Raw genomic sequence first — 15,660 nt, 5'->3', positions numbered from 1 at the left:
CTGTCTTCTCTGACAAAGCACATAGAGTGATGTAAGGTTTGGGGTTGTGAACTGAGGCTGGGTAAGAGATCATATAGAGTATGCTGACATATCTCAGTTTCGAAAGGATGAAAAACAAAAACAAAGTCCAGATTCTGACTTTTAAGTGACCAGATTGTATGGAAGAATCCTACTTTCAGAATCCAAGAACAAATATTCAACATAAGAGCCGGATTTATATCAATAAATTCTCAAAATACTGCTTTCACTCTTTTAAAAATTATGCTTGTTCACAACTATGATTCGCATTGTCCCAAACTTCTGTTTCTGCACTGAGATTGAAAGACTTTATAACAGATATTATTCAGCATGAATGTAATACTTGGTCTTGGACAGAGGACACTTAAATACATAAGGAATCTTGCTTTTAAATTGGAAATGTGTGCTCTTAGATTAGGAATGTAAGATTAGTTCATGCCAAAGGGCCAGTTGGTAAACTGTTAAGATGATTGATTTCAGTGGATCATATGTGCAAAATCACAGTCACATCAGGATAAGCTGCCATTATGACTAGGTTTGTAAAACACTCCAATATTATACTTGATGCACTTGATTTTAATTTAATTTCCATCCTTTTTTGTATATCTGGGGCAAAACCCAAAAAAGAAAGGAGCGAGGAGAGGAAGATAAAACTAATTTAAAAAAGAGTAACTCTCTTTTTATTTTAAGCTACAAAAGTGACCTTTAAATGGTTGTTGTGAGTTCAGGTTCCGAAATGCTGACGTGTAAGGTGGAAAAAACAAAAAACAGCCTTCATTTTTTTTTTTTTGGGGGGGGGTGTGTAAAAAAGCAGGCATGCAGTTTGTTGATTTGCCTGATTATTTAGTTCAGTTATTCATAAACATACTGAAAATGTTTGTGTCTATCAAACTCTTCCTCCTATATAGATAAGCTTTCCTTTAGCTTCCTTCATAGGTATTTTTTAAATTTATTTCACATCTTCTAAATACTAAATACACACAGAAAATTATATAAATTTATTTTAGTAATTTAACTCTTCCATGTGAGGTAGAGAGAAAACACATTTTGAGGAAGTAGTTCATGTTAGGATGTAAACTGTTTAATGTATTGAAAGAATTATGTAAATGTTTTTAAATGAAATACGTAAAATACTTTTAATAAGTTGCCTAAAAAAATCTATTTTTTTTCTACTTTAACACATAATGAAATAAACATCAAAGAACATATTAAATGTCTCCATCTTTTTGAAATTTAGGCGAGGAAAGTTGAATGACATTCAATGCTTGAAAAACCCTCTGAACCTCATAATGAGGATCTTCTACTGGCTAAACAGAAACATAAAGCTGCATATCATTGGCATAAAGATGTAAATGAACGGCATTAAACTTCAACAAAAGACTGAATGTCTCTATAGGCTGCAGAAACATCAACATAAAATCTTAAGATGTGTTTTGGCAAATAATTCATGCTCTCCACAACTAGACAAGCATCATTCTATCCCTAACAGAGCTGAGTCTGAGAAGCTAAATTAAATATGTAATCTTTCAGTTTTATGATCATGTTTTGAGATCTAGACTCAGTTCATGTAGTGGGCAAATAAAAATGGACTTTTTCTTAAAAAAGCTTTGCAAAACAAACCTGTTCACTTTTTTTTGATTAGGATGAGCAATTCTACAGACAGAGAGAAGGGGTTCTAAAATGTAATGTTACATTTCAGTGAAAGGAAATGATGCAAGCAAAAAAAAAATCAAAAAGCTAAGATGTTGAGTTTAATCAATCTTGCTGGCAGATGATCAAACAAATCGCTTGTAGATATATTTGCATTTCACAAATTTGTGCAAAGTCTTGTAAAGCATAACTATTCAGTGGTAAGCAAACATGTCATCCCTACTATGTATATAGAACCCGTAGAAAACATTAGCAGTGGTGGAGAATTTTTTTTTTTTTTCCTGATTAAAAATACTCCAAAAATGTAGGTATTAGGCAAAGTGAACATTGGTTTAGTGATGAGTCAGACATATTTATAAGGCATTAACAGACCTCTAGTTTCTGGTAGAATATGTTTCCATCCAAAAATGGCTGCATGAGTTTTGTATTTATACACCATAAAAAAATACAAAAAAGCGGAAAGGCAAGTTGTAGAATCCCAACAGCAAGACAGTCACAAGCCCTCATTGGTCTGTCTCCCTACCCCCAGCCTCATTTAACATCATCTTTCATTCTTGTAAGCCATGAACAGTCTTGCAGACGCCAGGCCTTTTTACACAAACATACACATTCTCAACTCTGCCTGCCGCAATCCTCCTCCTCCTGCTGAGCTCAGTCCTCGTGGTCAGACTGTATCAGATCTCTTGCTGCAGGGCTTTAGGTGTTGCAGTAGTACACAGTGATACAGAATCTGGGCCAAGGCTCTAGGGAACTGTAATCTATACTGTATGTATCAAATCCATCATTGAATTTGTAGGTTATTGATCCAGAAAACGCACTGAACCACAACCACAGAATGGAAGGGTAAAAGGCCAAATGTCTGGTGTGAGGGAAAGAGTGTAAGGAAATAGGTTGTGGTTTGCTGTGTAAATAGCTTTTGGCTGTGTTAACTATGTGTCTGTGTGCATTTGGATGCTCCTTCACAACTTCACTCGACATCCAGTATAGAAGACATGACTACGGCAAAGAAACTTAAGATTCTTTTTTTTCACAACAGTGACTTTTCTCTCTCTGGGAGTGGTTTTATGCAGCCAGATCTCTTTTTCTTCCTCAGCCTTCTTACTTAATAACCACTAAAAGAAACTCTCCAGTTCCTTTTGGACTTTTCCTTTCACTCTCTTTAACTTTGTGTCAGCCATACTTTTCTTATGTCTATCCTTTAGCAGTCAGTTTGAACTTGAAGAAAGGAAATGGGATGTTAAAAAAAACATGGAGGCAAATATGATTTCAGTATGAAAGTGCACTGCTAAAGTGTTTATACCCCTTGAACTTTTCCGAAGATTAAAGCGAATCAACCAGCCTCACTTTTTTCTTAGTGAGAATATTGCTTCTCACAAAGCCATATTCAACCCATCAACTGAAAGTGAAAATAGTTTAGCTGAACTGTACCTAAACTGACAAGCCAAGCAGGGAGGTGAGAGGCTTATGGCAACTCTGGAGGACTTGAGAAGATCTGCAGCTCAGATGGGAGAATCTGTTTACAGTCCCATAAATTTGACCTTTATAAAAGAATGGCAAATACAGTAGAAAGCCATTATTGATAGAAAGCTATAAAAGTCCTATTGAAAGTTTGCAACAACCCAGAAAATAGACACAGCAAACTTGTGGAAAAAGGTGCCAGGGTCAGGTGAGCCAAAAGGGGAACGTTTTGGCATACAAAATATAATATGTGACATCCTGAACATGCCATACTAACAGTAAAACATTATGCTGAGGGATTTCTTTTGTCAGTATGGACATGTAATCTGGCCAGGGCTGGCAGGTAAAATGCTTAAACTAGATACAGGGCAATCCTCGAAGCAATCAGAAATCAGATGCTGTAAAAGACTATAAAGGGTCAAGGAAGGAAGCAACCCTAAACATACAACCTGAACTACAGTGAAATGGTTTTAGATCAAAGCATAGCCAAGTCAAAGAGTGTCTCAATCCATCTCATACCTAAATGCTAGATGTTCCTCAAAGAAAATTCATGGTCCTTTAGATGTACAAAAAACACATAAATAAAATATTTAAGCATAAATTTGTGGTACAAAATAAATTTTCAATTCAAAAATCCACCAGTTAAACTCATTTAATAACTAAACTAAACTTCCACAACTCAAGGAAGGAGACCCTTGATGAGCCAACAAACCTCACATTAGTTTCTAAAAGGCTAAATGGGTCAGGGGAGCCTCGTGATTAACTTTAGATGAGTTTTCTCCTCACCCACTAAGTGTGACTTGTAGACTCATCTTAATTAGGATAATGGCAGAATTCCTGCTAACTTTTTTGATATCACTTAATCCTTGCAAATTAAAGTGTCCAGCACTATTTAAAGTGAATAACTCTTAATTAAAACAATAATCACACCTATTCTGAGATGTAACCACAGAGCACATTAAAAACAACAGTCTAAATATCACAATTCTTTTTCATTTTATAGAGATGTTATTTTGATTACTGGTATATTTACAATAAACAAATACTTTGTGAAGTTTTATCGCTTCTGTATATGTTTGCATGACTCAACATTTACTCTGGGCATCCACACAACAAATAAATTATGTTTGCCTTGGGTCCATTCTTGTATCAAATTCTTGGCTGAGTTAAAGTTTAATGCAGAAACAGCAGACCAAGATTCTAATATTTTATGCTGACACTTTGGATTTTTTGACAGTGGAGCGGTGAAGTAAAGTGTATTGATGTTCAGCCAAACAAAACACAGAGTAAAGCTATTTAATTTTACATAAGACACGGCGGTCCATCCATTTTCAGGACACAGACATTGCTGGGTTTTCTTTAAGATGTACACTCTGCCTCAGCAGTACTGAGCATATTGTACAAACAACGCTGCGGAGTTGTAGAGGTTTGTTTCATAATTACATTCAGAATATGATGAGTTCACAGAATATATTTAATGTTTTTAAGAGGAAGGTGTTTTTCTCATTTTCACACGTATTGAGCATTTATTTGCTTGCCTGACGTGTTTCCTCAGAAGTTCTTGTTTTAATATAATTTATTTTTTGCTAAGAGAACCCTTTTTTGCCTCTGAGTAAAGAAAAGAGCAATGTGTTCAAAAATCTCATTTAGATTTTGTTGTTACTTTGTATTTAACAATCATTGCTGCAGCCTGTAATTCTGTGAACCTTCCAATTGTATTTGGACATAGAAAAAAAACAACTAAAACCATAAAACAGTCTGATAATCTAACCAGCTCAAGCAGACTTCAAACATTGCTCTGAAGCAGGTGTACAAATTTGACTGAATAATAGCTTTAATCTAAGTGTAACATATAATTTTTTTTTTTTTTTTGTGGTGTAGTTTGCTTTGATGTGTTTCTTGTTCTTTGTAATTGAAAATAATTCAAAGTTTGAAAGAACCTAGTGTCTGGTTCATGCTTTGTCTTAATTTTTTCATAGTTATATTTATTGGAAAACAAACAACAGCTAACATTGCTGTCCTGAAATAACCTTAAAATAAATTAAAATGCATTACAGTTACAAACAGTACCAGCAATAAACATGAGACAATTAGGTGGATTAGTGGATAAAAATGTAATAAATGATTTAATGTATTAAAGGAAAAAAGAAAAACAACAAAAACTGGATTTTTTGCAATGTACAACTACTAGCGTTATTATTTATAATACTAGAGTGAAATAAATGAAAGCATTTATTTGTAGTTTAAAAGTAGTTTTTGTGCTCGTCTGTTTCTACACTGGGAGTATGTTTTTCTGTTAGAGCTGATGACCACCATCATCCTTTTTTAAATGTTTTTTGGAAGGACTGAGAGATGAGCACCTCTTTATGATTGGCTTCAGTGAATCGTACTCCCCAATGGGCTCCTAATATGGCAGTAAACAGCCTTCCATCACAAATTTGTTCCCCCTTCATAGTCTATCAGTGGTGGACAGCGGACCTGGCTCTGTGTAGTCTGTTGCTGAGGGCCGAGCTCGCTGCACAGCTCCACACTGCTCTGATTAGACTGCACACTCCCTGTGGTGCCTGTGATCAGTGGCCACACTCGTCTCTCTCTGTCCGTCGCTGCTTCCGACCCTCGTTTTTTTCCTCCCCTCCAGTTCTCTCAGAGCTCCGTCACTCTCCCTTTGCTGCTCTTTTGCTCTCTCTTCCTCTCCTCTCTCATTCTATCGTTCCATCCATCTGTCCCGATCTCTCGGGAGGCCAGCCCAATTAACCTGTTTAAACAGCCATCTGAGCATCCCATCCATTCCAATGTGGATGTGTGAGAGAGAGCCAGTTCACTGAGCCAGGAGCCCGATGCCAGGCCTCCATCCGCAGCCTTCCCCAGCCACCACCTCCACCTCACCTCCTCGCCTTCATCAGCTTTCTCCTCCTCCCACATCATCCTCCTCTTGCTCACAATGAGCCTGATTGTAACAGATATTAGGTTGATCCAGTGCCCATAAAAGTGTTTCCTTCTCTGTTTTGTAGGGGAGAGTGACATCTGATGCATTCAGTCCAGCGCTCTTTGAACAATCCGAACGACTGCCGCTATAAACAGTGCTGCCTCGGGAGATATTTCTTTTGCAACCACAATCTGCCCACAATCTCTTTTTATTTCTTTCTTCGTCTTTAATGTTCTTTCTTATCATCGCACTCTCTCTGATTGCCACCTCCGCAAGCTCTCCGTCCTCTCAACTATCTCCCTTTCGGCCCACCCGCCCCTCTCTCCTCTCACCTTCTTCTTCCTGTCACTCCTCAACTTTCCCTCTCTTGTGACTCTTTTCTTTTCTCACTTCCTTTTCAACACTTGTCAGCCACTTCCTTTCAGGCTGTCCAAAGAACATCGCAAGAAGGTCACGTCTCTTCGTTCCTCTCCTCCTTGTCCTTCCCTTGTTGTGAGATCAGGAGCGCTTTAATTAGAGAGGTGGGAAAAAAAAATGAAGTTGGGCTTTAATTTAGAATATCATTCAAGCATCACAAAAACTTATTTTACAGCTTTGGCAACAATCATGATGAAGAAATTATAGACTTTATTCTCTTACTGTGGCACCCTGTACTTGTAGAATTTTCCACATTTCAGAGGGTGACTGTTCTCATTGACTAGACAATGGAGAAGTGCTTGGCTAGCTGTTTGGCACACTTGGGTGTCTGTCTTATTTGCCAGATCAATGCACACCCAGGGCCCACTGCTTTAGACAACTTGTTAATGTGCAGCACTGCGCCGTTGGGCTTCATTGCTTTGTTGTTGGCCGATTTTTATAATCTCTCTTATAGCAGTATTGACCCAACTGAGTGAAAGAAGATCTATTGGAGGTCTCTGTGTTAGTGTTTGTGGGGGTATGTGCGTGTATGTGTGTGTTGTTGGACGAGCTAAGTTGGCACTGTCTTTTTCTTTAATTGGTGCAGGAAGAAGACCCTCTGGGTACTCTATGGCGCAGCCTGTCACTCCATTTGTGTGTGGGTATTGGTGCAGTTAGTTCAGCTTGTCACTGTTAAGACATGCAGGCAATCACCGAAAATAAATGCCTACGCACACAAACGGAGAGTGATTACACTTACCACCTACAGTTACATCTTGCTTTGGTTTTTATTGACTTATTCAGTTAGGCTTTCACAGATTTGTCTTGAAAGAGCTGCTTGTTTACAAATGTGTTGTGCTTGCCATTTTAGATAAAATGCAAAAAAAATGTTTAATGCTGAACTTCATCATATTTATGTTATGCAATACTTTTTTAAAAACGGATAAATAAATTGAATTACGGTAAACATCTTCAAAAGAGTGATCCCATCTTTAGGTATGTTTTTGATTATTTTCTGGTCATAAACAGCTTTCAGGTCTCATTCATCCATCTTATTCCATCTAGAAATGGGATAGCACAGTGTGTAAGCTTCAATATGTTTAGGTTTATGTTATGATAGATAAACCAGTATAAACAATTTCAGGCTGGAATATGATCATGTGACTGTGCAGGATCCAATTTTCTAGACAAACTTGTTTTGGTTTATTGCAATGAGTGAGAGGAGACAATATTTCATTTGAAAATTATGAATGTTATAATGTGTTGTAAAAAAAATATTGATACCTGTTATTTTCTATATTTTTTCACATTATGACCACAAACTTTAATGTATTATATTGGTATTTTATAAAACAGACCAACACAAAGTAAGGGGTACTTTTGAAAAGACTGCATAATTGCCCTGGGATTTTTTATTTTTTATTTATTTTTGCAAATAAAACTACAAAATTGCACACTGAATTCTGTCCATTTTACTTGTATACCATTGGATAAAATCCACTTCAACCAGTTGCAGATCTCTGCTGGTATGAAACTTGAACACAGTATGAATGCAGCTATTCTTAGAAGGTCTTTGAGGTATTTTATATAACTTTGGTTAAAAAAAAATAAAATAAAATCACAAAGACAAAGTAAAATACCAGACAGGTCAGGGATATCGCTATAAAGAAGTTTAAAGCAGGGTTAGGTGATAAAATGCATTGCAAGTTTTGAACATTGCCTGGAGCACTTCAATCCATCATTCGAAATTGGTATGAGTATAACACAACTGCAAATGCTCTAAGACATCTCTTTCACTTGTTCTGCCCCCAAACTCTGGAACTTTCTACTCTGAAACATCCGCAAAATTGTCTCTCTTCTTTTCAAATCAAGACTCAAAACTCACCTGTTTGGGACTATATGCTCTGTATTTACATTAATTTTTACTGTATTTTGCTTCAATCTGTTGTAGTATATTGTATTTGTTTTCTTCTTGTTCTCATTATTTATTATTATTATTATAAAATCTAACTTCTATGGCTACTTTCAAAAAGCTACATGTGATAGATAACTAACATCTTCACCGGGTAGCAAAGGGATTGCCTGTCTTCAAAAGGAACTCAAAAACTGCTAAAAAAAAAATAAAATAATGGGAAGCATTTTTGAGGCTACCAGAGCCTCAAGGAATGGTTAGGACAAAGTCATGTGTGTGACCCATTTGATGTTGAAACATTAATCCAATTGATAATTGATTTCAAGAACTGAATATAAATTTTTCACATTTTCTGTGCGACCCCGCCGGACCCTGCACAGAGTAAAAAAATTGTGGGGTCTAACTGACCCCATCTCTTCAAACTGCAGGAGAATTAAACACAAAAATGTATTTTTAATTTCAACTTTCTAGCCACCCTAATGCCACAAGGATTTTAGTTAATACATACATTTTCTTTTTTGTGTGTGTTGTTTTGTGATGTTTCAGGAAAAAATGAAGACTAAGGAATTCACATCTTAGTTTGACCTCTAAATTAGCTATTCCCTATGTGTGTAGACTCAGCCTGCAGGCCTCTAGCAGTCATAGCTGCAATAGTGCTGCACTGTTGGCTGTGTGCCTAGCTTAGAAAAAAGAAGAAACAGTAATTGGTGGACAGGGAGAGAAAGGGCAACATACTACTACAGGCCTGTCTTATATGTGTGTTTGTGTGTGATTTTACTTGTAGTTTAGTATTTTTTTATATGCCTACCACAACTTAGGTATGCATCAACACTTTGAGATTGCATTTTTACTTCTCCCTATTGTTAATATATTCAGGCAGCCTTCCAAAACTCCATTTGTGTACAAACATGTTTGCCAAATGGTGTGTTTGTTATTGTCAACTCTACCTTCCAAATCTAATCTTTGAAAATCTGCAAATATAATGAAAGGGGGAGAAATAAAATTGGATTTGACAAAAAGAAAAGCAAATGAGACAAACAGAAACTGGCAAGTTAGAGGTTTGTTTGGGGTGAACCTGCTCAGCAATACAAACAGAAACAGAATCCTATGAAAAAACAAAAGCTTTTGTGCTGCTTTTGTTAATGCAGTCTATCTCTTATGTCCTATCTAAACCTGTCTAGGAGAGCACACTTGTATAGCACCTACTACAGTCGATAGAGGCTTTCAGGGAAAGGATGTGCCATCTGACAGAGTTTAGAGTGGCTGCCTGGACATCTGGAGGGTTCTGACATGATCACAGTCTTCTTTAGGTCCAAAAAGACAGATTTACTCACAGTCACTTTCTGTAATTGGAACCTTGTTTCAGCTGTGTAGAGGCGTAGGAGGGGAGAAAGAGAAGATATAGAGGTGAATTGTGTCTTTCAGCCCAGGGTTCCTACAATATGTTGTCTAGACATTGTAATCCTCAAGAGAGGAGTAGAAGGCTGCAGGTGCCACAAGGGAGAAGTAAATGAGAATGGAAGGTCAAATAGAAAATACCTGTCTCCCTGTCTAAAAACATTTTAGATTTTCATAGGAGATAAAGTACCTTGATGATCATATTGCTCCGTATAATTTTCATTGCTTCCTACAGAAATGATTTATCTTAAGAATGTAGTTTTTTTTAGATGAATAATCCTACAAATGCTTAAGTATCCAACATATATTTTAACTGTATCTTATTTTTCTAAAGATGTTATATGACATTGATTGTGTTTCTCTTTCATATGTGAGATATTATAACATCTGATCAAATAACAATAAGCAAGAAACTTCCTGCTGATTTATAATACTTATCAGAATCTTCTTACAGAAGTATAGAATTACATCTTTTTTTATCAAAGTGATGTCAAAAGGGTTACAAAATGACAGTTGACACCGTCAACTGTAGGAGATGACTTATTTTTATATCTGAAAAATGGCAAAAGTTCAAAATGGAGAAGAAGTGTAAATGACCAGCAACTATCAAGGAACTTGTAGCTTCCTCCACATTTATCGGCATCTCTGGTAATCTTGCCCATTTCTACAGTCAAAGCAGTTATTTAAACTTTTAAACAACTGGAAAATTGGTGAACAAACCTGGATGAGAACCAAGCATCTTGTCACTAAACAAAGTGAGAAGGTCAGCAAAGGGAAGAAAAAGAAACTCTCAACCTCAGTTTTGGATCATGAGTGTCATCATGGGGACATCAATTGTTTATACAAAATATTAAACAGTGAATACAATGACTCTTAGAAGTTTGTGATGTGATTGAAATCATAATACGTCATTTAAATACTCCACATATAAATCATTTAGCTTGTCAGTCAGTTCAACTGAACATACACATTTACTGATTTTTTTTTGTGTTGTTGACAAAATTAGTTTTAAAATCTGACTTGAGCAATATGAAATATTAGTTTCCTTTTTACTTGGTTATTTTTCAGTTTATCTCAATGCAAATATCTGATGCTGACATTCACCTTGACTTATCTTAGTGTCAACTGAAGAAAAAGAAGGAAAAAGAAAGAAAAGCATGATGCTGCCAACACCTTCTTTCACTTTGTGTAAGGTGTTTTTTTGTTTGTTTTTTTTTTATATGTGATACTGTTTTTGTGCCAAAGCTTAGTATTGTTTGTTTGTTTTCTGACACTGTTAGGTATGCTGAGTGATCTGTGATGTTGTGGACCAGTTTCTTTTTCAAAGATCCTGAGAACTTTGCTAAAGTCCATGGTGCCATAAGACATCTGAAATACATTTTATGCAAAAATTTGTCAGACTTTCCCACACAACTGAAAATGAGTCATCTCTGGGACTTTCACCAGGATAATTATTTGAAGTATATTGCCAAATATCTGAGAAATGGTCCACCAGACACAAACTCCCCCTCCTCTTTCAGTTTCCAGACATAAATCCTGTTGAAAACCTGTGGACTGAGCTAAAGAACAGAAAGCATGAGAGGACCCAAGAGTCTGGCTGATCTACAGAAACTGTGGAAAGAGAAATCCTCCCTGTATGCTCTAATCTTGTCAATTGTTATAGAAGTGCTAAATAATGTCCCATTGGTAAAATGACCCTTGTTAAAAGTTTTAATGAGTGGAGATGCCAATTAGAAAGCTACTATTGATAGGATAAAACAAAATATTGTGTAGTGTAGGTTCTCTCATCTTCCACCCCCTCTCAAAAAAATGTTCAAATTATAAGTGTTATTCAATTTAAGACTTTTTGCACATCAGTTGTTAATTAATGTGGAAGTGGCTGATGGAAGCCAAGTTTTCTAAGACAAATTTCCCAATCTATTTACAATAATACTGAGAAAGCACAATCTGTATACAGTTTAACTCCCAATGGGGGTTAGGAATCACAGCCACACCCAAATGGTTAATATTCACAATTACTTGAGACCCACTTTAAAAACACCTGTAAGTACATAGTTTAATAGTTCAAAACACCAAATAGACCTTAATATACATTAATATGAACATTAGAAACGGTCTAAATCCTTCCACAGAAGCTATCAGCAGTCTTCCTTAATTCTGCTCTTCAGGCCAATCAGGGCCAAGAAAAATAAATAGCACTTCTTGATTTGCTGCGTTGCAAATGCCATCCAATAGTATATTAAATAGCATCGCGGCTAGATATGTTTAGCTTCCATAGGTTTTTTTTTTTTTTCAAGTATGTTAGATATGCTTTTCAAAAAAAGGTTGCAAAAAGGTGGATTTCCCACAATTAATTTTGATTCATGTTCTACATTAAAAATGCAAATAGGTTAATCTGTGAATACAGAACTGCACATAGGTGGGGGTTCACTGCATGTATGTTATTTGTTTCTTCATGTAATTCCAACTAGCAAAACACAGGACAAATTTTTGAAATGGTTTGACTTAATGGAAACTTTTAATGTAATGCAATTTTTACTAGTACTCAGGTGTTTGCCTCTCACTGAGTATGTTTGGTTGTTGCTTTTTGGTTTTCGGGGTTTTTTTTGCAGCAATTTCATCTGCATTCCAACCAGACAAAATATGTGCCATTTTTATTTTACAACTGTCATTGCCTTGATGGTTTTCATATGAAACTCTTTTAAATCATTCTGTCCACAGTGAAGTTTGACGACTGCATGGGGAATGAGGCCGTGGTTTTCCAGAGCACCGACCCGGTCTTCAACGTCCGGACAGATGGATCCATCTTTGCCAAGGGACAGGGAGCCAGCTTGGATGAGACAGTTCAGTTTAAAGTGACAGCGCGTGGCCCTCACACAAATGTCTGGGAGACTGTGGTTCAACTGACCCTGATTGACCTGTCGTCATCAGGGCAAAATGAAAATGAGGTGAGTTACACACAGAAATATCACGCTTCAAGTTTCAATTATCATCTCAAAGGTCTCTTTTTCTATCACATTTCCTCCAGTGGCCTGGTGATACTAACAGCCCAGAATCAGGTCAAAACTCCTTGGGGATTTGAGAACTAGAGAGAGAGTGGGTGAGAGTAGCAGCAATGGCAGACGGTTAAAAGTGATAAAATCGCACTGCCACATGGGGGAGAGAATGTTTCCCTTAGCCATAAGCTGTTATTGGAAAACATCCGGCGCCTATGCACCCCAGGGGTTCTTGGCTCTTTCGTTTCTATTTAAAAGCAGTCAGAGGTCAGGCAAAGACTGAGCAGTCTGAGCTAAGCTGTCCCCATGAAATACAGAAGCACACGGCCAAATCAGATAGTCGATACCAACACGAGCCTTAATCAGATTAAAGCAATGAAAACACAAATAATTAAGAGACTGTGTTCACTTACTTGGTGCAACATCTTCCCAGGATCAATAGGTTCTTCACCAGATCAGGTCTAAATGAGGCAAAAGTGCAATATAAGTTATAATTATATAATACCTAAACCTCTCACACAGTTTCCTATCTTGCTGTTTATGTCACATAAAAAACTTTTTTTTACAAACAACATAGGATATTTATAGAATAATGTAGGATATACAAAGACTTAAAACTGCAGCAAATTGTTTATAAAACTTATCATTTTCCTAGTAGTTGGAATACTACTACCAACTTGTGAAAATTGATAATAATATTCCACATGTAGCTAGAACTCCAAGTTGATCTGTGTTCATCAGAAAAAATTACCAACAAATTATTTTTACTTTTAAAAAAGTAATTTTCTAATGCTGCAAGTCTTAAGGGATAATTAACACATTTTTAAATCACAAAACAAAGTTTGCTTTAAACGAAGCAACTGTCTGGGGCTTTCATTAGTCTCACAAGAATTTTTCAGCGGCATTGAGATTCCTAGGCTGTGTATTTAAATCCCCTAAAAAGTAGAACACATAGAAGACACAGTTTTGTATGTGTTTCCTTGGTAGTTGTGAGAAAATTGAATCAGTGACACAAAATCAGCCCTTGAATCAAAGAGACAAATAGAGAGTGGGACCTTAGCCAACAAACGATTTATTATTGTAAGTATGAATATGCTTTTCATACGCTCAATAGCCTGGCCTTTATCTACATAATTTTGTAATTCAGGCAATTCAAATGATTCACCGCATGGTATGAGCCTTAGTGTTAAAGTATTAAAGGTCAAATGAGTGGCTATTTTGCTTTATTTCCCAGTGAGTCCATGAATAGTACTTGAATAGACAGACGAATGACGGAGGAGCAAGACGTGTGGTCAGCAGTCCCAGGTATGCTACAAGTTGTAAGCGGCATGTATTCAGGAGGAAAACGCAGGGCACTGAAACAAAACGTGATGTTTCATTATGGAAATGCCGCTTTGTGGCGCGCTCTGTTGAATAATAACTTCCAGATGTCTCGGTAGCCAGAGGCTGGCTGATATCAAAGCATGCAGGGTTTTGGGGAGGCAGTGCTGTGGAGGGGAAGAGCTGGGACCATCGCCAGCTGGCTAAGGCTGACGGCACCAGGGCTGTGGGTCCGCATCCATTTCACACTCACTGATTTCTGTTCACATAGCATTGGTGTGCCTAAGCAAGTGTGTTTGGTATGTATGTGAGGATGTTATTTTATTGTGGGAGCTTATGCTGGATCAAGTATGAATTATGCTAATTTTGCATTTAATTTTTAATTCTGTGTATGTTCCGTGTGTGTTTGTCCTTTTGTTTTGGGCATAAAATGTCTTATATTTGCGAGCCTATGGGTTTGAGCTTTGCGAGGCTGCATGCCAAAGCATATGCTCTCTATCTGTGCTGGATTAAATGGAAATAACACAACCTTTAAATCACTAAATCCAAAAAGCTGCTGTTAGAAATCCTGATCTAAATCCAGCCTATCTGTGCTGTTTGTCAACCATCTCTGATAATGGTTTCAGTAAGTGCACACACACCATTCCTTAACTTGCCCCCTCCCTCCCCCCCCCCCCCCCCCATTTTCTTTCTGCCAAAGTGTGAATAAGACTCTGGGGAGCAAGGTTTCATTAAACTTGCTCCATGATAGGGGAGAAAAGCTCACTTAAGTTTTTTTTTGCAATGGTGATGGCGCTGCTCTTTTTTCTGGCTTTGTCTCCTTTCCTCTGTCTTTTTTCTTCAGTTTTCCCCTGGGAGCTCACTAGTACCTGTTAGCATGTGCAGATAAAATGCTCTGGTGTTTCACTTATTTAGTGCAAGGGAATGGGTGAAGATGACGGGTGTGGGAGTGGGTTGGTGGGTTATCTCACATCTGCTTCTGACAACTCTCACACTCATTCATTTCAGTTTAACCTTAACGGGTGTTTCACTACTTTGTGGGGAATGGAGGCATGAGCTGCAGTCAACCCCACTAAGCTTTTATCTGCCTTACAAAGAAAAAAGAGTCCATTTGTCCAGACCTAGATCACATCTGTCACATCCCACTTTACTGACAAATCACATTTGTGCACATAGGCATGCTGTACTGGCAGAGGCCAGTCTGTCAAATGTGGACCGAATGTAAAGGTTCATTTGCATGTTCCTGTGAACCTTTCACACAGTACAGCAAACACTGAATATGGAAACATGTTTGGAAGGCTGGATTGCCTGTTCTGCAAACTGGTAACATTGTACACAAATAGGAGAAAGAGTCAGCGTTTGTGTGGGCCGTTGCATGTCAGCATGCTGCTCAGGAACGTAATTAAGAGTGTAGTGTTTTTCAAGGACTTTGCCTCCCCTGGTGGCCAAAATAAGAGATAAACTTAGGTATGTGAACTTGAAAAAAGAAAACAGTCCTATTTTGTTTATTTATCATAATCAGATATTTCACACTATGAAATAGTGTTAATATAGGACAATGATAATTTAATTAAATAAGAAAACGG

General features: G+C 37.2%; 1 protein-coding gene across 1 annotated transcript in view; it reads left to right on the top strand.

The window, feature by feature from the left end:
• Positions 1-15,660, top strand: part of LOC116722726 (cadherin-4-like) — a 272,168-nt gene that overhangs the window by 183,030 nt on the left and 73,478 nt on the right. The window contains exon 4 of the mRNA XM_032566987.1: positions 12,480-12,706. Coding sequence (XP_032422878.1) covers positions 12,480-12,706 — 227 coding nt within the window. The remainder of the gene's footprint in view (positions 1-12,479; positions 12,707-15,660) is intronic.

The sequence above is a fragment of the Xiphophorus hellerii genome, chromosome 1, assembly GCF_003331165.1.
Source record: "Xiphophorus hellerii strain 12219 chromosome 1, Xiphophorus_hellerii-4.1, whole genome shotgun sequence".
NCBI lineage: Eukaryota > Metazoa > Chordata > Actinopteri > Cyprinodontiformes > Poeciliidae > Xiphophorus > Xiphophorus hellerii.
The sequence above is the reverse complement of the archived record's forward strand: the minus strand, read 5'-3'. Positions and strand labels throughout refer to the sequence as shown.